Genomic DNA, 24032 nt, shown 5'->3' with positions numbered 1-24032 from the left:
CGCCCTCCCCGTGTAGTCCTAGAACCCGACCTCGCATCGCTCTTGCGCAACAGCCGCTCTCTCTCTCTCTACCATCCGTCTTTCCCTGTCAGGCCCAGGTTCGTCGCCGCGTCTGATCTCGTCGATCGAGCAACGGGGACCCCCGCATTGCCCCCCGGCCTCGAATCCTTTACCCTCATGTTTGGTTTTCCGCTTCTTGATTTGGCCTTACTCTCCAATCTTCGTTTCTCGAATTTTCCTTGAAGGGTCTCGGAGATGGCGGAGGTAACGAAGTTGCTGTACATTGTAGTGGTGGACGAAGGAGAGGGGGAAGGAGGCGATGGCAAGAGCGGGAAGGCGAAGGGGAGCTCGTCGTTCCGGTACGCGCGGCCCGTGCTGCAGAGCACGCTGCAGCTCATGGGTTGCAAGGCTCGTCACGCTTTCAAGGTTTCGTGATCCTGTAGGCGACATGGTTTTAGTTGTTCGATGCGTTTTACCTCGTGACGTTTCGCTTCTTTCCCGTTTGTCTTATGTTTTCTCCCTTTTTCCCTCAGCAACACGCTTCCGCTTCTTGATTCTTGCGTCGAACAATTGCAATCGTTCTGCTTTTGTGGGAATTATCTGCTCTTTTGTTCTTCTTGTTCCCACAGTGAATTTTTGTTAACTCTTAGTTTCTATAGGTATGACTTTGAATTCTTACGATGTTTTCGACAAGGTTTTGTGAGAATTTGAAACCAAGGTTTGGATATTGTTATGTAGAATTATGTACTTAAATAATGGACGTTTAGCCTATTCATTTTTTGTCATGTTTTGTTAGGTTGGATTTGCAAATTCATGCTCTTACGCTATCTAAATGAAGATTAGTTTTAGGCTCTTCAGGAGATTCTTTTTTCGTTGGATTCAGGAGATATCTAAATGTGACATTTCTTTTATTTTTTTCCCAGATCAGCCGAAGAGTATTTGATGTGATGAGAGATGAGTGCTCAGGCGGCAGCTTGCTTTCTGATGCTGCAAGCTCGGATGCCTGGAAAATTCCATCCAATGAGGAACATGAGTATAGCATAACCTGCGGCTTGGGCCAGGGGAACATGGCTCATCAGTCGACTGTAGAGAATGTGGATACCAGTGGTGGAAGTTCATTCGAATTGTACAAAAGACTAACAACTGTTGTTGTTTCAAGGGAACACTTCTTGGACATCGTCTGTGATGCTCTTGCCCTATATAATTACGTCGGTCCCAATCAAAGAGCTGATTTGCTTTTAGCCTGCAGGTATATCATCTGTTTCCTTTTGAATTGCTCAAACTGAGTTACCATTTGTCTAAATGGTAAAGAACTAAATCAAAGTTCAATAATTATGCAACAGATCCTGAATTTTTTATGTATAGCATGGAACAAAATTTTTCACAGAGATTTTCCTTATGTTTTGTATACGATGTAAAATAGTTGCATGCTTCTGATTTTCTCTCTTCATTGAACAGTGACCCAAAATATCATGTGATGCCCTTTAGGTAATATATTTGTTCAATCAAGAATGAGATGTTGCTAGTGAACACTATAAGTGTTTTTCTCCATTAAGTTTTACCCTCAAGTAAGCAATAAGAAGTATGCTAAACATGCTTAGTTTCTATTTCTTGTCTTGCTAAAAGCATCCTTGTCCTAATCCACATGCACTACATTTTGTAGAACTACTCTTTATATGCTTGTTGTTTGTATATCTGTAAATAGAAATGTTAACTATATATAAGAGATCTTATCAGATATTCTACATATAAATTCATTATGTCTGTTAATTTTACTTCATTTTCCTATCTCTACAAGAACTCACCATGTTTCTTAGATTTTCAGTATGGAGTTTTTATTCTGCTTCTGTCAAGTGGTTGGCTACTTTGACAAATTGTTTATCGAAGTGATGGGTATACTTAGTACATACATATATAAAATACCTAAATTTTGCATTAAGTCAAGCATAAATTTGTGCAAATATAAAGTTGAAGTTACCATAATAGGTTCCACTAGAATGGAAATTTTGTATCTAATGTTTCTCTAGTTGAGCAGATTGATTTGTCACTGGTCACTTTTTGGGTGCATAGTAGAGTGTGCCAACTTTTGGCCTCGTGATCAATAAAAAGATGATATAATGATGTAACATTACCATTCAATGAACCTCAATATGTTCTAGCTATAGCTATGATAGAGAGGATCTGAACCTCGTGTCCACTTTTCCTTGCATTACCAATTTTGGACAGATTTTCTCTTGCTTGTACTCCTAATGGTGAGGTGCAGCACATCAGTGGTTAGGTTATTAAAGTTATAAAAATGTCAATTTGCTATTAAATTATTACCATGATCCCAAGTTTCCACTGTTATGTCTGATGTCTCCATTCCTCCCGACATTCCACTCTAGTATCAGGTCTCTTATTCTTTTAGCAGATTGTTGATCTAAATGACAAAATATTGGCAAGCAGCCTGCCATATTGATATCATCTGTCTGTAATACTACTTGACCAGCAGTTCCAGGACCGTCCTGATCTTAAAGCCTCATAATGATGTCCTATTTTCATTGATTTTGCAGTATCTTAATTAATGTTGTCTCCTGAGTGATTTACTTATTCAGACTATATAATCTGTAAACGTGACCTTTATGAACTGGTTAGAAAGAGAGGTTGTAGTTGAAATTTTGCATGCTTAGGTCAATATCCTCTGTGTGATTGAACCTCACCTGGGCATCATCAACGTCAAGTACAGTCATATTGACACAGTTAACACTTGACAGCAGGCATCGTAAAGCTAAAATTCAGTGTACTTTTAGTCATTAAAGCGAACAGGTGTATTTCAGGTATCATATTTTCATGCTAAGTATCTTCCTATGCTTCCCTTGTTGTAGAATTTTCTGTAGCTCCCACTTTATAACAGTGCAGCATGGAAACAGATATCTGGTTCTCCGTATCCTGTAAGGTTCAGACATAAGTAGTATTGTAAGGAATAATTGAGATTTGTATTGTGATGAACTATTCTTAGATTTATTGTTATTCCTTATTTAAAGTTGTTGGCTTCAGTTTTGACCAATAGAATCGTTTTTTAATATTTCGCTAGGTTTTTGTTTTCTATCTTTCATTATAAAAGACACTTGCTAATTTATTCACTTTGAAGAACTGAACTGCTCTTTGTTTGATTTTCTGCTTTCATTTTTATGTCTTGTGATTCCTAAATAATTATTTTCCTTTTAAAATTCTTTTAGGATTCGAGAAAGAAAGGAATCTGTGACAGTACTTTTGTGTGGCACTAGTGGCTGTGGCAAGTCAACTTTGTCTGCTTTGCTGGTACTTCCTGAGAATACTTAGTGAACATTTGCTTAATTCCACTCATTATTTTTGTGATTTATGAATTTTGGGATTCTGTAGCTAATGTTTAATTTACATTCAGATGAATTGGAACATGCATTTAGTCGATTATTCTTCCTAAATGAATTTAATAAAATTTTCTTATATGTTTCCTTATCATAAAGAACAAGAAAGAGAAAGAGGAAAGGTAATATAGCAATGAACAATCAACACAAACAGACAACAAGAAGGCCTAAAATGCCTGTCAGAAAGCAATTGCTGTGAAAGCATGTTAAAAGTAATTCTTCTTGGCTCCTTAGGGAACAGTTCCTCTCCGGGCGAATGTATGGTAATGAAATTCAAGAAGAGACATATCTTTCTTGAGATATATCCTATGCAGCAGTAACTTTTTATGTTGTAATGTCTTAGTTGCAGCATTTGATATACTAATAGGAAAATGTTGTAAGTTATGTGTACAGAAGAGAGCTGACTTGTAAGCTTGTTTTTCAGTGGATCATTTTGAACTTCTAACTTTGACGCCCTCTTTATGTAGGTATTTCGACTACAGAGAATATCATTGGTTAGCCAATTTTGTTAGATTCTCTCTACCAGAGTAACTAGCCTTCGCACTTATCCTCTCTTTTGGCCTCTGAAGCTAGAGGCATGGTTTGTAATCGTTTAATTAGCTAATATATCTTTCTTTTGGAGAAAAAGAACTATAGAGAATATCTGCTTAATTCAGTTTTAGAAACCACATAGAATCAATCACATTTGTGATGAGTTTGACATTATGTATCTTTGTCACTTTGTCTTCTAGCTTGAAAATACTTGACCATCATACTTGCTAGGCGCTCTTAAAAATAGTCTACTTTGGTCTTATGTTATTTATGGATATCTTACAGACTGAATGTTGGGCAAAATCAATTCAAATTTATGAAGACATTTTCTTTACATATTTCTTAACAGGGAAGCAGATTGGGTGTGACAACCGTCATTTCTACTGATTCAATACGCCATATGATGAGGAGCTATGTGGATGAGAAACAAAATCCACTCCTTTGGGCTTCAACTTATCATGCTGGAGAATGTCTAGATCCAGTAGCAGTCGCGAAAGCAAAGGCCAATCGAAAAGCAAAAAAACTTGCTGTTTCACACACAATGATTAAGGAAGAGACATCTGATGGAGCTTTAAATCAAAAGCTTGAAAGACGATCTCATGATCTGGTCCTTGGAACTGAGTTAATTGGCAAAAAGCAAATGGCTATTGAAGGTTTTAAAGCACAAAGTGAAATGGTCATAGACAGCCTTGATCGATTAATCACTGCTTGGGAGGAGCGAAAAGAATCTGTTGTTGTTGAGGGTGTTCACTTGAGCCTTAATTTTGTGGTGGGTACCTGGCAATGGCAATACATTTCCTTTACTTAATTTTCTTTATTTGGATTTGTTGAAAAATTGTTCAGACTCATAGTTCTCAAATCCAAATCCATAGATGATCTCACACAAACTTACATAGAGTCCAGGTTTTTCTTCATGTTTGATTCCTAATTGATGTCCTATGCTTGTTTTTTTGGTTAGATGGGGCTCATGAAGAAGCATCCTTCGATTGTACCATTTATGATCTACATAACAAATGAAGACAAACATATGGAAAGATTTGCAGTGCGTGCCAAATACATGACATTGGACCCAGCAAAGAATAAGTATGTAAAATATATTCAAAATATCAGAGCAATTCAGGAGTATCTTTGTAAAAGGGCTGATAAGCATCTGGTTCCAAAAATAAATAACACAAATGTTGACAGGAGTGTGGCAGCTATCCATGCCACAGTTTTTGGCTGTCTGCGCAGGCGGGAGGCAGGCGAGCAGCTCTATGATCCGACTACAAATACAGTGTCTGTGATACATGAAGAATACAGAAATCAGTGTGTGGCAAATTCTCTTAGTTCCAAGGGAATGTTTCAGTTGATCCAGAGAAAGGGTTCCTCAAGGCATCTAATGGCGCTACTCAACACGGATGGCTCTGTTGCCAAGGCTTGGCCCGTCGAATCAGTTGATTCTAATAGGAAGTTCTCTGGATATGGGGGAGAAAAGTGCCTGGGAAACCCCATGTATGGGCCCTTACTGATTGGGAAGGCTGAGCCAGTTAATCTTCAATTTGGAAATTATGGGATCAGTGCATGGCCGAATGATACATGTGGTACAAGTCAAACAGGGAGCGTCGATGGCTCGAGGGCTGATGCCGCCGATTCTGGCAGCAGATACTTTTCTTCCTGTTGCAGCTCTCCGAAGGCATTGGATGGACCTGCCAAAGAGGTATGTTTTTAGCTGATACCTTTGTGCTTTGTTGATTTGATTTGTATCCTGCAGTTGGTCATGCTGGATGTCACTGATATATATGTATTATTTTCATTTTCTAAGTGGCGAAAAAGAAAAATCCTCTCATGCTATGCATTGTGCTATAAATCTTTTCAGCTTAAGGAAGAAATCTTTGTATCTGGTAGCGAAGAAGAAGCTGACTATCCACCTGATGGTGACAGTGATGAGGATCTTAGCGACATGGACCACAAGGAGATCCATGATGAGGTAGGAACCAGACCTTTGTCGTTCTCTTATTCCCAAGAAAACCTTCCTTCGATCTGAACCTTCCTTCCCCATGATACAGCTTTCCTAGACTTTAGTGTTGTGCAGTAATTTTGGAAATGGTGTTACAATGTAGAAACTCCATTACAGTGTCCCCTGTTCTGAGCTTGAGTACGAAATAAATGCCATTGCTTGATGTCCATTTGTCAGGTTGAAGGTTCTGTTGATGAAGACTCTACCAAGTCGGATGAGGAGTATGATGATTTGGCCATGCGAGATGGCCTGGAAAATGGTTATTGGTCCGATGACGATTGTCCTGAGTCAACAAACATAAAGAGAATAGCAGATGATCAAGAACCTATAGATGAAGGAGATGGTGTTGCAGCAGGTGAGTACCAACACAATCTCGAGCACATCTTCAAGAGGAGTGAGGGTGTGGTGGAACCACTGCTCCCTTGTACTCTGCCACGCGAGATAAACGAGACAAACACGGGCCAGAGAACAAGGAGACGGTCCTTGAGTGACTCCATGCAACTTCAGTACCGGACGCGGAGCACTCCTGCTGCCACCGAGGAGCTGAGAGCACTGCAGAAAAGCCCGGTCCTTGCAGTTGTGACTCGGTATGGCCCAATGGCCTCCTGCTGACGATGACTCTTGCACAGGTCTAACAAGCTGCGAGTTTTTTCCTTTCCAAGGATTACTTGGAAGGTTTGGTTGACGATGGATTCTATTATGTTGAATCAGTGTCAAAATATTTTTTTCTTGGTTTTGAATTCCCGGATGACGACGAAGGAAGATTCTGTGGAATGTTGTGGCTTACCTGTTGAGATGCTTCACGCGTGCAGGTTTTTGTTGGAGCTTTTGTATTGAATTGGTTGCTTCTAATGATGGGAAAATATGGCTATGAAAGAAGAAGGAACCATTCATCAGACGTGATGATTGGCGCGGATACACAGTAATTTAGCATGCATGTGATGAGAGCGAACCCATAGCATAATATTCCTGAAATAGTAATCCCAAGTAATACTCCTACATTTCTTAAGATTCTTGAAATATCAATCCAAAAATAACCCTCCTATATTTCCTGTAAGTAGAAGTTTATTTTTAAATTTATATAAAAGATGAGTGATGAAGATGAGATTTGATAAGAAATCGATTCTGATAGAAGAACATCATTAATCAATCATTATTCGACACGTGACCTCCATATGGTGTCCAAGGTGAAAGTCGAAGACAAAGGTCATTATTCACCTGCCTGTCCATGTGGACAAGGGTCTAAGACAGATGGTTATAAACTATCCCTCCTTTGTTGTTCGTATGGATAAAAGGTTAAAGGGAGATTGTTAGAGATGATTAGAAGCTGTCTCTTCGTAGAATATTTTATAAAATATTTTATTATTTTACGATTAGGTATAAAAACTCATCTTTAACACAATGAAATGGGGAGCATCTTTTTGACCACTCGGGTCTACACTTAAATATCTCGGGTTACTAATTTAGGCGTTAAAAGGACTGAGTTGGGAAATCTCTTTCGACCTTGATATTCATACAGGTGACATCTTGGGAGTTCAACGTTTCCACCTCGGAGGCACCTCAGACAACCCTATACATCCGAGTTTAGACTATTGAATATCGGATTTTGATGATGAAACCAATCGATAAATGTTTATGTTTTAATCTATGCTTTGAGTGACGTAGGATGCTTCGATCAGGATGAGACTATTAAAGCAAGAAAAATCATGTTGGGCCGGAGGAATATGTCAGAAGATTGGACGTCGGGCCGGTGGATCGGTCGACGTATCGACAGAAGGATTCGGGCAGTGGATTCGGGCATCGGGCCAAGAAGAGCATACATTGCGCCAAGGATATTGGAGTTGCAGAGTCAACTAACCGATTGGGCAATAGGCTGTAGGAGAGGACGATGCACCGAAGAATCAGATGAAGCGTCGAGAGACCAATGACATGCCGGACAACTTGATATCGACTTGGAGTCGATATGGAGATTGGACTCAAGGGAGGGCTGACCCGTAGAATGGTGGGCGCGAGGGCCACCATCAACTCAATGCAAAAACGAGGAGCAGAGCAACTTGGGTGTAACTTGGCGAAGTACCCAAGCCACATGAAGGGAGCCAGCATAGAAGATGGAACATGGAGCGGAGGCACAGTGCTTTCCTTGGATAGAGGTCAAGGACATGAATACTTGCAGCGGCAAGAGCAGGATCATGTTGTTCCATGGGTCCTTCATTCTGACGGAGCTGACTCATCTTGCATGGTGCCAAAGACGAAGGGAGCTTTTGGGCACATGCACCTTGTCTCGGAAAAGCATTTGATGGAGGAACTAAGGCGACTCAATTTGCAGAGGCGAAGTTGGGTTTAGAAGACTTACCAAAAAAGAAAAGTTGGGTTTAGAAGGCCTTGGCATGGGGCAAGAGGACGCAGAGGCAGGTACTCTTGAAGAATATGCCATAGTGTTGCCATTCAAGTTGCTAGGCAGGAAGCGGTGCATAGCGGAGATTGTGCTGGTAGGGGCAAAGGCCCAGGATCTAGACAATGGTGCACTAATTGCAGCGAAGTCGGTAGACTTCGGGAGCTACTAAGCGATGGACTATCCTAGAGCGGTGCTTCATCTAGGTGTAACCCAAGAGTGGGTGGATGAAGGTCGATTGCCAAAGGAGCGAACAAAATCGAAGGTGGAAGAGACCTTGCGATGTATTGACATAGGCCACACATGGAGGGATCACAATTTGAGTTCATCCCACAAGGATCAGAATGTAATAGAGATGTCACAAGGAGGCGACATTGTGCAACGGATCGTGGTGGAACAGTTCGTAGCAATGCGATACACATGACATAGTCCCGTGAGGGACTAGATCATATGGAGGTATAATCGGGAGCTACTGGAAGCTCCACTTCGGTGAACAACACGATTGCAAGAAGGGCTATGGATTTAAGGAGTGAAGGCCATGGTACCGCAGAGGCGGGTCTTCCGTGCGTGCATCAAATTTTGCATCGGATGAAAGCCTTGGTCATCAGCATATGGGGGCTGTGTTCCACCAAGAGAAAAGTTCGAATGCAAGTACTAGTGAGTCCCATGGGAGGGACTTGATCATACAGAGGTATGATCGAAGCAACTGGAGAGTTGGACTGCTCTAGAGCCCATATTCGCTTAAGGGAGCCCAGCAAGTCAGAGTACAAGGTCGAGTAAGCGAACGTTGCTACCAAGGAAGCTAAGGAGAACAGAATCAGTGTAAATCTTACAACGTGATGGCAGAGGCCATGCATGGGAGTTGCAGTCTGTTTTCCATCGACCAAAGGGAGCTGCTTGGAGAACATAGAGGTGTCGAAGTAGGGGTCGAAAGGGGCGAGGAAACGACGACGAGTCCAAAGGGACTTAGCTACCCAAAATCAAGCATCAGTTAGAATGGAGGTAGACTCAGAGGAGTGCCATAGAGACACGTCTACTGATCATGAAGAAAAGGGATGTAGATGCGAGGCGATGGATAGTAGGGCCATGGGCATGACAGCGCCATGGTATCGCAAAGGCGGGACTTCCATGAAAGTCATTGATCCTTTGCTCTCATGGAGGGAGAGCGCTTGGTTATGAAAGAGGCCGAGGAGGTGGAGCATGCAGAGGCAAACTCCAAGTACCAAGACAAGACTAAAGGGCATAGGCCAAGGAACTTCATAAAACCGGTGTCAACGAGCTTCTTATTAAGATAGTCAAAAGTGAAGGACTTCGGGTCAGGCAAGAGTGCACGACCAAGGAACGAAGTAGGCAGTACGTGGTGCTATACCTTTGCTACTCAGTGGAGTAGGCAGCAGGGTTGATGGAGAAGACAATACAATCCCAGAGGCAACCAAATCTATTATAAAATTACTCCAAGTTGGGGTGAAAACTTCCTGCATTCCAGAAGTTCAATGGCATTGAGAAGGTGAATCACAGTAACTAACTCAACGCAAGGAGTGCAAACACTTCAAGTGCTTCAGAAGTGTGAGCAAAGAGCAAGAGAAGGCTAGTAACCATCTCGATGCATGGAGTACAACCTCGAGGAGGCGGGCGAAGTCACGTAACCTTTGCCTTCTCAACTCTTAAGAAAATGGGCGAAACCGAGTACCCTAATTCTCTTATCTATCCAGAAGAGGAGCTCTGCACAGGTTTAAAGACCCTTCGAAGATAATAGTTATCAAATCCTCACTAACGGTGATCAGTGCTACTGAGAGTAGATTGTTCGCTTCATTTCCCAACAAAATGCCAATCGAAAGCGGAAGTGACGCGAATCTACTTGGAAGTGACACCTAAGTGAAAGAAGAGTCAATGGGCAAATTTTATGGAGGAAGGACCCAAAACTTTAGAAGTTTGCGAAGCGATGCTCGTTAAAGCTCCAACAAGCATCCACCCAAGTCAAGCAGTATGAGGCATTTGAGAGACTGGTGCATAGTAAGAATGGTCTTTCCCTTCATATGGAGGATCCGCAGGAACCAATAAGGATCAACACAACTCAGCCAACCCCATACTAAAGTCAGAGTCATTAGCGAGTTGAAGCAGCATGGCGGATCAAAAGTTTGACTACTCAAAAACAATAGTAGAGAGCAGTTGAGAGCCAAGAGGCGGATTGCAGCTAGAGCAGAAGATTGAAGACTCAGCAAGGGCGAGGAGTTGCAGTGTCGGCAAAGGCTTCGACGAGGACGTCAAAGGAATAAGTGGGGGAGAATGTCATGGATAAAGTTCCAAACAGGATGTTTGATGTAATATTTGTTGCAGTGTCGGCAAAGGCTTCGACGAGGACGTCAAAGGAATAAGTGGGGGAGAATGTCATGGATAAAGTTCCAAACAGGATGTTTGATGTAATATTTGTGCATGTCCGTGTCTTTCTATTTTGTTCATACTTTGCACAGTAGGTAGAGGAACGGCTGAAGGCTTAATAGTCCCATTTTAGTTAGGTTTGGTGGCCGCTTTAGGCTTGTAAATAAAGGTTATGTCATGTGGACACTTGTGAGAGATTTTCCGTCTGTAATGGACCATTTTGACCCTTTGTTGTGCAACTGTTCAAAGCTTGTAAAGTCTGTTTGTAATTTGCATTGTCTATGAAGTGTTTCCTAGAATGTTTGCTTGTAGATCCCGAGTGAGGCATTCTCTCTAACCCGTTTTCTTTTTCGTAGGTCCTAATGGACCATGGGAGGCTTCGGGGAGGCTGACCTTTACAGATGGATACGCAAGGGTGCCGCACGACTTAGGCAAAACCAGCTAAGTCCGTGATAGAACTCTCGAACTTCCAACGTGATCTTGATCTTGACTCCGGCATAACACCTACTACATGTCTTACTGCCATCGTAGTTAATCCTGCACACTTTTTTCAACATATAGATTGGATCAACAAATGACAATTGATTTCATCATCAAAACCCGAGATTTAACAATCTCCCCCTTTTTGATGATGACAATCAATTGATGACAGAATTAACCTTAACTCCCCCTATCTATATGTCATACTTGAGAAAAGTCATTCTTGAATTCAAGGCCTTTGAATTCAAGAGACATATTGATAAGTTAAGTTCATTTAAACTTATCAATACATACATCATGATTCCTATCATGATGTAACATTCTGAAAATGATGTCAAGGCATGACATCCATTTTTAAGTCTTGATATTTCAATTATGAAGGATGACAAACATAGCATTCTATGGCAAGATATCAATTTGTAAAATTATAAGTTAAGATCTAGATATCTTATCATAATGAAGAAAAGTTAACATGCAAACTTTTTATGTGTAAAATTGTATACATTTATCATCAATAAATTACATACTTTTATCATCAATTTACCACATTTTGGTATTATTTCTCCCCCTTTATCATCAACAAAAAGGAGAACGATTCAACAATAAATACAAGTGTGGTAAAAATTCATGTCATATTTCAAATTATAAATAAATTCATACAAATCATATTTCAAGCATTCATGACATGATATTATTCAAAAGTCCTCATATTAAAAGTTAGAAATAATTATGTCACTAATCATGATGTAATCCTAGAGTTTATTGATACAAAACATCAATTAGCCGATGTTTTTACAAAGCTTTTAAGTAAAGAATAATTTGATTTTATTAGAAGAGAGTTAGAAATGTTAATATGTCCGAATGCATGAACTTGTTAAATTTTTTTTTCGGACCTTCTTGATTGTTTGATCACTCATTTAAATTTTGTGCTGATAATTTTATGATGCAGATCTTGCATGATAATAAGGTTGTGTGCTTCAATAACATATTTACTTTGATGTTGGAAATTTTGTGCTTTGATGCTAAAAGTTTATATGATTATGAGCATGTTATCATACAATAATGCAATATCATGAATTTTAATTTGATGATTATGATCTCTATTGAATATTGAGAAGTTTTAATTATACATCGGATTCTTAATTTTTGAGTACTACAAAACACTAATGATATTACCTCAAGTAGTGATGAAAAGCTATGACAAAACACTTTATAAATGCATGAATTTGATGCATATTTTCTTTCCGGACTATCTTTCACTTAATGTATCTCTTGAATGGAGCTTTCATGAGTCTATGCCATATCAAGTTTATTTCATATCTGTTAGGACTCTAGCTTGGAGAGTCCTAATTGAGAGGGACATTCATGTAAAACTATTAGGACTCTAGCTAGGAGAGTCCTAATTGAGAGGGACATTCTGTTAGGACTCTAGCTAGGAGAGTCCTAATTGAGAGGGGCATTCAAGTAGGAGGTGTTTTCTTAGAGAAGAATTAGGAGTTGTAAGGGAATAGGAGTCTTGACTATGAGTCCTACTAGGAGTTGGTTAGAAGTAAGAGTCTTAAGTAGGAGTTCTATTAGGAGTTAGAATTTAGAAGCCCTATAAATAGCCATGTATTCCTTCTCTTTTCATAAGCAATAGATGAATCTTTTCTGCAGCCTTTGAGCAGCAACTTGGAGGGAGGAACCCCTATAGAGTTCCAAGGAGGCCGATCCCCTAAAGAGATCAACCCCAAGTTTAGAATTCTGCAAGAGTTCTAACACCTGGTATCAGAGCAGCGTTCTTGGCATCTCGCTGCCCTTCCACTGCCATCCATCAACCCTCCACAACCGCCCAAAGCAATTCCCACAATTGCTTAAAACATCGTCGCCAAATTCCACCGTCATCTCCACCACCGCAGATCATCCTTTGATATCCCCGTGAATTGCAACAGGTTCTGGTTTCCTACCTTACTGCTGCTGCAATTTAGTTATCCTTATTCGAAAATCCAAAAAAAAAAAATGTTTCTATATTGCTGCATAAACCTTTCGTCACAAAGTTTTCATCTCTACGACAAAAGATACATTGCAGAATTCTAGCCGCATAGCACCATCTGTTTGATCTTGCTACTGTGCTTTTTCTATCCAAATTTCTATAAAATTTTTATGACATCTTTGACACTTCCTAACAGCAGATTTCCCATTGGTTTTTTCGAAAAATTCTCAATATAAACTATTGATCTTTTACGTCTAATCTGCTATACTTAAAAATCTACACTGTAAAATTTCAGCCGCATAGCACTATTTTTTGATCTTGATACTACGTTGTCTCTATCCAAATCTCTACAAAATTTTTATGATAGCTTTGACACTTCCTAATAGTAGATTTACCTTTGGTTTTATCAAAAAATTCTCAATAAAAACCACTGATCTTTTACGTCCAATCTGCTATACCTAAAAATCTGTGCTGCAGAAAATTTCAGCCGCATATTGTTGCCTTAACCCATCTATTTGCAATCTTTTTTGAATAAAATTTCTTCATCTTTGCTTCCATCTAAGATTGATATATTAATAAATTCATCTCTAAAAATGATTTTATTTTGCTGCAAATTTTCGTCGTAGCCCGCTGAAATTTTTGGACGAGAATTCTGCAATCGCAACTTGCACCAATTTCCTTGCTGTTATACTGCCGAAATTTTCTTGATTAAATTAGATATCCTTGCTGTCATATAAACTGTGATTTTTCTATCAATTCCCTTCTCAATTCTCTCAAGTTTTTGGTGGAAATTACGTCGAGAAACCGTTATTTCTTCGACGACAATTCTACTCTTACAAGACAGCACATACTTGCTGCAACTTCCACTGATTTCTATCAAACCTTTGCTACCATCTACCACAGATCCAAAACTTTCATCCATAACCCTAAAACTCTGCCAAACCACACCCTCAAACTGCACCCAAAACAGCCACAAAACAAGCCTAAACCGCAGCCTACATCCACCAATCCACCAACCCTTTCAACCATCACTTCTCTCAACCTATACATGCCTTTAACCCAACAACAAAAGAGAGATCTTAACATCATAGATTTAGGGGCATATACTATGGTATCTAAGGAGGCAATCAATGCTAAATTCGAAGCCTTGGAGGCACAAATGGAGGATAAGATTCGGATGCTCTTTACTGAACTCAGATTGGGCCGACCACTAAGCCCGAAGAAATCATATCAAGGAGAGAGCTTTGCCCAATCACACCAAGCCCAAATATATGACTTCCAAGAGAGGGGAAGCTCTATGACCAACCCCAACTATCCATGCATGAGAGTGGATTTCCCTAGATGGGAAGAAGGAGACCCGATTGGTTGGATCTCGCGCGCGGAGCGATATTTTCGGTACCATAAAACCGCGGATGCATCTATTGTGAAAATTGCAGCTATACATCTTGAAGGGGATGCTATACAGTGGTTTGATTGGTTTGAACATACTTATGGAGTCCTTTCATGGCGACAATTCAAAGAAGGACTGCTGATTCGCTTCAGACCAACCGATTACGAGAATATTGACGAACAACTAGCAAAGATCCGACAAACCTCCACAATTCAGGAGTACCAAACCAGGTTTGAAAGGTTATCTAATCAAACTTGTGATTGGTCTCAAAAACAACTATTGAGGACCTTCATTGAGGGCTTGAAGCCGGAGATCCGAAGAAAAGTTAAAGCGCGACAACCGTACACGCTTATGGCAGCCATCTCTTTCGCACGATATCAAGAGGAGAAATTGAACCATGAAGCTCGAAGGACTAGGGTCACTCCTCAACTAGCAATATTGAAGCCCTTAGCCCCCCCTACTGTTGACCGAGTCCCTGCACCAAAAAGGTTGACAAGAGAAGAGCTTCAGGAGCGATCTGCGAAGGGGTTATGTTGGCATTGCGACGAGCCGTGGAGCCGTGATAATCGCTGTAGTAAAGGGAGACTTCTTATGATTGAACCAATAGAAGAAGAGGTCATTGAACATCCAGAAGAGAGCCTTGAACATGAAGAAGAAGATGCAGAAGAAGAGCCACAACCGACTGAAGTTACGGTACATGCACTAGCCGGCTACTCAAACCCGCAAACGATGAAAGTTGGAGGCCTTCTCAAACAACAATCGATCACTGTTCTCATCGACACGGGCAGTTCTAATAACTTTCTAAATAGTAAGGTTACTATCCAGATGGCCTTACCTATTGAGAATTGCAGCAGGTTTGACGTTAAGGTCATTGACGGACGGATTTTGAATTGTGATCGTAGGCGCCCGCAGGAGAAACTATTGCTGCAGGACCAAGAGATAATTGCAGATTTCTTCCTTCTCCCTCTTGATGATCATGAGGCCATGCTCATAATTAAATGGTTGACGACATTATGTGATATTTCTTGGAATTTTATGCAACTAATTATGAAATTTTACAGTAAGGAGAAGCAGGTGATACTGAACGGGAAACGTGAGGGTGACATAACGACGATTTGCACACAACAAATGAAGAAGGTTTTGCATAAAGCATGCAGCGGCCTTTTGGTACATCTTGAGCAGCAAACTAAGGGAGAGCCAATAGAATTTGAAGATCCAAACCTACTTCCTTTGCTTACTGAATTTTCAGATATATTTGACGAACCGCACAACCTATCTCTTACCAATCGGCATGATCATTATATAACGATTCTTTCAGGCAAACCTCCAGCAAATACTCGGCCATATCAGTATCTACATCTCCAGAAGGATAAAATAGAAAGGATTGTTAAAGAGATGCTCGAAACAGGAGTTATTCGGCCAAGTTGCAACCTCTACTCTTCACCGGTGCTACTTGTACGCAAGAAGGACGAAACATGGCGAATATGCATTGATTATCGAGCTCTCAATGGCATAACCATCAAGAACAAATACCTTATTCCAATAGCAGATGAATTGCTAGATGAAAGGGAGCACAAATCTTCGCAAAGTTGGACCTTCGATCCGGGTATCATCAAATACAAGTATGCGAAGAAGACATATCGAAAACCACCTTTTGAACACACAACAACCACTATGAATTTTTGCTTTCTTCAAAAGAAGGTGGAATATCTTGGGCATATCATATCAGAGGAAGGTGTGGCAGAAGACCCCTTCAAAATTGAAGCAATGCAAAAATGGCCTACCCCGAGGAACGTAAAATTGCTATATGGCTTTCTGGGTTTAACAGGCTACTACTGCAAGTTCGTGAAAAACTATGGCGACATCAGTGCACCACTTACTTCCTTACTGAAAAACGATGTCTTCCAATGGTCGGATAGAGCCTCCGTTGCCTTCGACAAACTTAAGGCAGCCATGACGACGACGCCGGTGCTAACACTACCATATTTTAACCGACCCTTCATTAATGAGGCCGACGCATCTGGAGTCGGAATTGGAGCCATTCTCATGCAAGATGGCCGACCACTCGCATACACTAGCAAGGCATTATCTCCCTCCCATCAAAATAAGTCAACATATGATAAGGAGATGCTCGCCATTGTGCGTGCAGCAACGAGGTGGAGACCCTACTTGATTGGTCGACGATTTCAAAATAAAACCGACCATAAAAGCCTCAAGTACTTTTTGGAGCGAAAGATACCATCCCCTGAGCAGCAAAAATGGGTAACAAAACTTCTTGGATTTGATTTTGAAATAACTTACAAAAAGGGGAAAGAGAAAGTTCTTGCAGATGCGCTTTCGCAGTTACCCGAGCAAGTTGAAGTTTCGGCCGTTTCACTTCCGACCAGCGACTTCCTTGAGGATATTAAGATGGAATGGCAGGAAGATTCAGATACTAGTAAGATTATAAAAAAATTGGAGGAAGCACCAAGCCCCATGGCTCATTACAATCGGGACTCAAAAGAATTATGCTATAAGGGACGCATTGTGCTTGTGACAAATTCTACTTGCATCTTCAAGAGCAGATTTTGGACAAAGTTATTCCATATGCAGGGTACTAAATTGAAAAGGAGTACAACATATCACCCACAAACCAACAGCTAGACGGAAGATTTAAATAGGTGTTTGGAGACAACCCAAAGCCACCCACCAAATATGACTACCCAAAGAGAACTCCAGACCCAGCCAAGTGCCATTATTGATTGACGGATCGTGACTCGACGACGACGACCCACTAATGAAGTGCTAATAAAGTGGGCGAATCTACCAATAGAAGATGCTACTTGGGAGAACTATGACGACTTGAAGATCAAATTCTCAGAATTCACGAATCATCAGCCTCGAGGACAAGGCTGATTTGAAGAGGGCGGGTCTGTTAGGACTCTAGCTTGGAGAGTCCTAATTGAGAGGGACATTCATGTAAAACTATTAGGACTCTAGCTAGGAGAGTCCTAATTGAGAGGGACATTCTGTTAGGACTCTAGCTAGGAGAGTCCTAATTGAGAGGGGCATTCAAGTAGGAGGTGTTTTCTTAGAGAAGAATTAGGAGTTGTAAGGGAATAGGAGTCTTGACTATGAGTCCTACTAGGAGTTGGTTAGATGTAAGAGTCTTAAGTAGGAGTCATATTAGGAGTTAGGGTTTAGAAGCCCTATAAATAGCCATGTATTCCTTCTCTTTTCATAAGCAATAGATGAATCTTTTCTGCAGCCTTTGAGCAGCAACTTGGAGGGAGGAACCCCTATAGAGTTCCAAAGAGGCCGATCCCCTAAAGAGATCAACCCCAAGTTTAGAATTCTGCAAGGGTTCTAACAATATCCTTGCTCCATCACTTAATGATTTTTGATACATAGAAGTCATTAACAAATTCATCTCTCATGGATTTATCTCTTGTGAATATTTAATTGAGAAATAGATTTGATATGATAATTCTTTCATATGAATTCTTTCTTAATGAAAGAATATATTTTTTTTTATGAACACTTGCAAGGATTTAATTTCACATGAATATCTTGATCCCTTGTGAAAAATGAAGCATGATTTAATGAAACTCTTTTATCGTTTTTAACTTCATTCAAAGTTGGTTCTCAATGGTTTTTCCTCCTTACTTTCCTGCTTCATGCGAAGTTTTAATGAAAATTAAAAAGGGAGAAGAATGTATTATTGGAAGCCATTGATAGAACCCTTGCAGATTCTAAACTTGGGGTTGATCTCTTTAGGGGATCGGCCTCCTTGGAACTCTATAGGGGTTCCTCCCTCTAAGTTGCTGCTCAAAGGCTGCAGAAAAGATTCATCTATTGTTTCTGAAAAGAGAAGGAATATATGGCTATTTATAGAGCTTCTAAACCCTAACTCCTAATAGGACTCCTACTTAAGACTCTTACTTCTAACCAACTCCTAGTAGGACTCCTAGTCAAGACTCCTATTCCCTTACAACTCCTAATTCTTCTCTAAGAAAACACCTCCTACATGAATGCCCCTCTCAATTAGGACTCTCCTAGCTAGAGTCCTAACAGAATGTCCCTCTCAATTAGGACTCTCCTAGCTAGAGTCCTAACAGTTTTACATGAATGTCCCTCTTAGTTAGGACTCTTCAAGCTAGAGTCCTAACAGACCCACCCTCTTCAAATCAGCCTTATCCTCGAGGCTGATGATTCGTGAATTTTGGGAATTTGATCTTCAAGCTGTCATAGTTCTCCTAAGTGGCATCTTCTATTGTTAGGTTCGCCCACTGTATTAGCACTTCATTAGTGGGTCATCGTCGTCGAGTCACGATCCGTCGATCAATAATGGCACTTGGCTGGGTCTGGAGTTCTCTTTGGGTAGTCATATTTGGTGGGTGGCTTTGGGCTGTCTCCAAGCTCCTATTTAAAACTTTCATCTGGCCGTCAGTTTGTGGGTGATATGTCATACTCCTTTTCAATTTAGTACCCTGCTTATGGAATAACTTTGTCCAAAATCTGCTCGTGAAGATGCAAGTAGAATTTATCGTAAGCACAATGCGTCCCTTATAGTGTAATTCTTTTGAGTCCCAATTGTAATGAGCCATGGGGCTTGGTGCTTCCTCCAATTTTTTTATAATCTTACTAGTCTCTGAATCTTCCTGCCATTCCATCTTAATATCCTTAAGAAAGTCGCTAGTCGAAAGTGAAACGGTCGAAACATCAACTTGCTCGGGTAGCTGTGAAAGCGCATCTGCAAGAACATTCTCTTTCCCCTTTTTGTAAGTTATTTCATAATCAAATCCAAGAAGTTTTATTACCCTTTTTTGCTGCTCAGGGGATGATATTTTTCGCTCCAAAAAGTACTTGAGGCTTTTATGGTCGGTTTTAATTTGAAATCGTCAGCCAATCAAGTAGGGTCTCCACCTCGTTGCTGCGCGCACAATGACGAGCATCTCCTTATCATATGTTGACTTATTTTGATGGGAGGGAGATAATGCCTTGCTAGTGTATATGAGTGGTCGACCATCTTGCATGAGAATGGCTCCAATTCCGACTCCAGATGCGTCGGCCTCAATAATGAAGGGTCGGTTGAAATCTGGTAGTGTTAGCACCGGCGTCGTCGTCATGGCTGCCTTAAGTTTGTCGAAGGCAGCGGAGGCTCTGTTCGACCATTGGAAGACATCTTTTTTCAGTAAGGAAGTAAGTGGTACACCGATCTCTCCATAGTTTTTTACGAACTTGCAGTAGTAGCTTGTTAAACCCAGAAAGCCATGTAGCAATTTTATGTTCCTCGGGGTCAGCCAGTTTTGCATTGCTCTAATTTTGAAGGGGTCTACTACCACACCTTCCTCTGATATGATATGCCCAAGATATTCCACCTTCTTATGAAGAAAGCAAAAATTCATAGTGGTTGTTGTGTGTTCAAAAGGTGGTTTTCGGTATGTCTTCTTTGCATACTCGTATTTGATGATACCCGGATCGAAGGTCCAGCTTTGTGAAAATTTGTGCTCCCTTAGCAACTCATTTACTACTGGAATAGGGTATTTATCCTTGATGGTTATGCCATTGAGAGCTCGGTAATCAACACATAATCACCATATTCCATCCTTCTTTCGTATGAGGAGCACCGGTGAAGAGTAGGGGCTGCAACATGGCCGAATAACTCCTGTTTTGAGCATCTCTTTTACAATCCTTTCTATTTCATCCTTCTAGAGATGTGGATATTGATATGGCTGAGTATTTACTGGAGATTTGCTTGGAAGAATCATTATACAATGATCATGCCGACGGGTAAGAGGTAGGTTGCGCGGTTCGTCAAATATATCTGAAAATTCAGCAAGCAAAGGAAGTAGATTTGGATCTTCAAATTTTGTTGGCTCTCCCTTAGTTTGTTGCTCAGGTTGTACCAAAAAGCCGCTGCATGCTTTATGCAAAACTTTCTCCATTTGTTATGTGTAAATCGTCGTTACGTCGCCCTCACGTTTCCCGTGCAGTATCACCTGTTTCTCCTTACTGTAAAATTTTATAATTAGTTGCATAAAATTCCAAGAAATATCACATAATGTCATCAACCATTTAATTCTGAGTATGGCCTCATAATCATCAAGAGGGAGGAGGAAGAAATGTCCAATTATCTCTTGGTCCTGCAACAACAGTTTCACCTGCGGGCACCTATGATCACACTTCAAAATCCGTCCGTTGGCGACCTTAACGACAAACCTGCTGCAATTCTCAATAGATAAGTTCATATAGATAGCAACCTTACTGTTTAGGAAGTTATTAGTGCTGCCCGTGTCGATGAGAACAGTGATCGGTTGTTGTTTGAGAAGGCCTCCAACTTTCATCGTTTGCAGGTTTGAGTAGCCAGCTAGTGTATGTACCGTAACTTCGGTCGATTGTGGCTCTTCTTCTGCATCTTTTTCTTTATGTTCAAGGCTCTCTTCTGAATGTTCAATGACCTCTTCTTCTATCGGTTCAATGAAGGTCCTCAATAGCTGTTTTTGAGACCAATCATGAGTTTGATTAGATAACCTTTCAAACCTGGTTTGGTACTCCTGAATGGTGGAAGTTTGTCGGATCTTTGCTAGTTGTCCGTCAATATTCTCGTAATCGGTTGGTCTGAAGCGGATCAACAGTCCTTCTTTGAATTGTTGCCATGAAAGGACTCCATAAGTATGTTCAAACTAGTCAAACCACTGTATAGCATCCCCTTCAAGATGTATAGCTGCAATTTTCACCATAGATGTATCTGCGGTTTTGTGGTATTGAAAATATCGCTCTGCGCGCGAGATCCAACCAATCGGGTCTCCTTCTTCCCATCTAGGGAAGTCCACTCTCATGCATAGATAGTTGGGGTTGGTCATCGAGCTTCCCCTCTCTTGGAAGTCATATCTTTGGGCATGGTGTGATTGGGCAAAGCTCTCTCCTTGATATGATTTCTTCGGACTTAGTGGTCGGCCTAATCTGAGTTCGGTAAAGAGCGTCCGAATCTTATCCTCCATTCACGCCTCCAAGGCTTCGAATTTAGCATTGATTACCTCCTTAGATGCCATAGTATATGCCTCCAAATCTATGATGTTAAGATCTCTCTTTTGTTGTTAGGTTAAAGACATGTATAGGTTGAGAGAAGTGATGGTCGAAAGGGTTGGTGGATCGGTGGATGTAGGCTACGATTTAGGCTTGTTTTGTGGCAGTTTTGGGTGCAGTTTGAGGGTATGGTTTAGTGGAGTTTTAGGGCTGTAGATGAAAGTTTTGGATCTGTGGTAGATGGCAGCAAAGGTTTGATAGAAATCAGTGGAAGTTGCAGCAAGTATGTGCTGTCTTGTAAGAGTAGAATTATCATCGAAGAAACAATGGTTTCTCGATGTAATTTCTACCAAAAGCTTTGATAAAAAAGTCTAGTTGCAGTGAGATAAAGTAAGCTTCCTATCATACCCCTATAAGCTTTTTTATCAAAGCTTTCTCCACTTTCATCAATTTCTAACTTAGTGGAGGTGCTCATAGGAGTGTTGATGACCTTTGAGCTATCCATATTAAACATTTTTAGCAAATCTAAGGCATATTTTGCTTGACTAAGAAATGTACCATTACTTAGTTGTTTGATTTGTTGTAACATCCCCCATTTTTATAAATTTAGTAAAAGGTTTGTTTGTAAAAAATAAATATTATTTAATAATTATTTTATATTCAATGATAATATATTAAAAGTTTATGGCTAGGGACCTAAGAGTAAATATTAGAAATTTGATATAATTTATTAAAGATTCAGATTTAAGTTAAAAAAAAAAATATATATATAGTGGACATGTGTCACTAGCTAACCTAAGGTTGATGCCACTTATCTTTGTTCTAAAGATGACACCTAGCCCCTTTCATGCATGCATGACACCTTGCAACTTTTGCATTAGCCAAAACCCAAATAATTAGATGAAAGGTTAAAGAAAACAAACCTGAAGAGTTGCAGCCACCGTGAGTTTGAGAAAAGAAGAAGAAGAAGAAGAAGAAGAAGAAGAAGAAGAAGAAGAGCTTGAGTTTTTTCATCATTTTTCCCACATTTGAGATTCAAATAATTTTAAGGCAAGTGTTCTAACCCCATCCCACAGTAACCTTAATTTCTGTTTCCATTTTTATTCTGAAAAATTTGAAAGATTTCAACTGAGAACCAGACCTCCTTTCGTTTTGATATAAAGCTATGAATCTATAATTTTTCGGTAATCTGACCTCAATGCAATGTTTCGGTCATAACATTTTGTAATAAACTCTGATTTAGACAAGACCTATTCCATTTGAAAGTAGACAAAAAAATCTTTATTTTGAAACTAAGATCGAATGATTTGGAGTTTAAATGCCTACTAAGACTTTTGTTTAAATTAACCCTACAGATTCTGTAAAATAGGGACCGAAATTTCTGACCTCTTGTTGCTTAACTATTTATAACTTTCTGCTGTGAACTCAGATTCATACAAAGTATGATTTATTCGAAGTAAGACTCAAAATTCTTTCTGTATATACCTGATTTGAAATTTACAACAGGAGTACAATTACTAAATGAAACATCTGCTTTCATCGACCCTATGGATTCAGTAAAACAGAGCTAATATTTTCAGACCTTTTGCTACGAAATTATCTGTAACTCCCTGTTATAAATTCCAATTCTTGTTAAACATGATTTGCCTAAAACTAGATTGATAAAGCTTTCTAATGACACCTATTTTGTATAAATTGGAGTATAATTGGTTATCCAAATAGTTCATATAATGTTCCTATCAAATTCTGCCAGAATCGAGCTTTGGTCGATTTCGGCTTTCCTTGTTTATTCTCTTTGGAAATTGATTTCGGCAAAAAACTCTTACTTCAGTTAAGCTTTACATTATTACCTTAAATTCCTGTATACTTTTATCCTCTATTTATTTATACATCTGCAGCTATCATCTAAAGATCATGTTTGCATCGAAATGATTCGGCACATGCATCCCATTGTTCCGCATTTGCTTTCGATATGTGCCTCTTCCAGTTTTATTTCGTTGGACATTGAATTCACCTAACTTTCTTATTTCAATTGAGCTATATGTGATTTCTTGAAATCCTTGTATGCTCTTGCTTTTGTTTTCTTTCAAATCTGAATACATTTATGAAAGATTATGTTTGTATTGTATTGACTCAAAAGGCATATGTACATTTCGTTGTTCCGCATGTGCTTTCGATATATCCCAATTCATTATTCATAATACCCTTTGTACTCCGGTGTTTGTGGGATAAATGTGAACCTTTGCTAGAAATGGTAAAGGGAGTTATGCTTAGAGCCCGCGATGCTCTGCCGGCCCCCTATGACTTCACTCAGACGTGGGTGGATGGAGCTCCCAGACGTGGGAGACTTATGTTTGTTGGTCATTCAGAAATGGATGGACCATATTATGTTATAATCCCACTTCACCTTCTATGTGTTTGATATGATATCCAAAGCTTTGGCTATGTTTCTATGCATGCTTTGGATAAGAATGAAATGAATGCATCGTCATGTGACA

General features: G+C 40.0%; 1 protein-coding gene across 2 annotated transcripts in view; it reads left to right on the top strand.

Annotated features, from left to right (window-relative positions):
- Positions 1 to 6667, top strand: part of LOC103972985 (P-loop NTPase domain-containing protein LPA1-like) — a 6755-nt gene extending 88 nt beyond the window's left edge. The window contains exons 1-9 of one of the 2 annotated variants that reach the window (XM_065104114.1): positions 1 to 98; positions 246 to 426; positions 924 to 1249; positions 3219 to 3300; positions 4267 to 4686; positions 4876 to 5000; positions 5103 to 5613; positions 5773 to 5883; positions 6091 to 6667. The exon at positions 1 to 98 is cut by the window's left edge and continues 32 nt beyond it. In XM_065104114.1, the coding sequence (XP_064960186.1) occupies positions 256 to 426; positions 924 to 1249; positions 3219 to 3300; positions 4267 to 4686; positions 4876 to 5000; positions 5103 to 5613; positions 5773 to 5883; positions 6091 to 6525 (2181 nt within the window). In that variant the 5' untranslated portion in view covers positions 1 to 98; positions 246 to 255 and the 3' untranslated portion in view covers positions 6526 to 6667. Of the gene's footprint in view, positions 99 to 245; positions 427 to 923; positions 1250 to 3218; positions 3301 to 4266; positions 4687 to 4875; positions 5614 to 5772; positions 5884 to 6090 lie in introns of both variants that reach the window. The other variant, XM_009387416.3, reaches the window with a different exon arrangement.
- Positions 6668 to 24032: the final 17365 nt, after the last annotated feature.

This window comes from Musa acuminata, chromosome BXJ2-4, assembly GCF_036884655.1.
Source record: "Musa acuminata AAA Group cultivar baxijiao chromosome BXJ2-4, Cavendish_Baxijiao_AAA, whole genome shotgun sequence".
Taxonomy (NCBI): Eukaryota; Viridiplantae; Streptophyta; class Magnoliopsida; order Zingiberales; family Musaceae; genus Musa; species Musa acuminata.
Note: the sequence above shows the minus strand (reverse complement) of the source record. Positions and strands in the feature narration are given on the sequence as shown.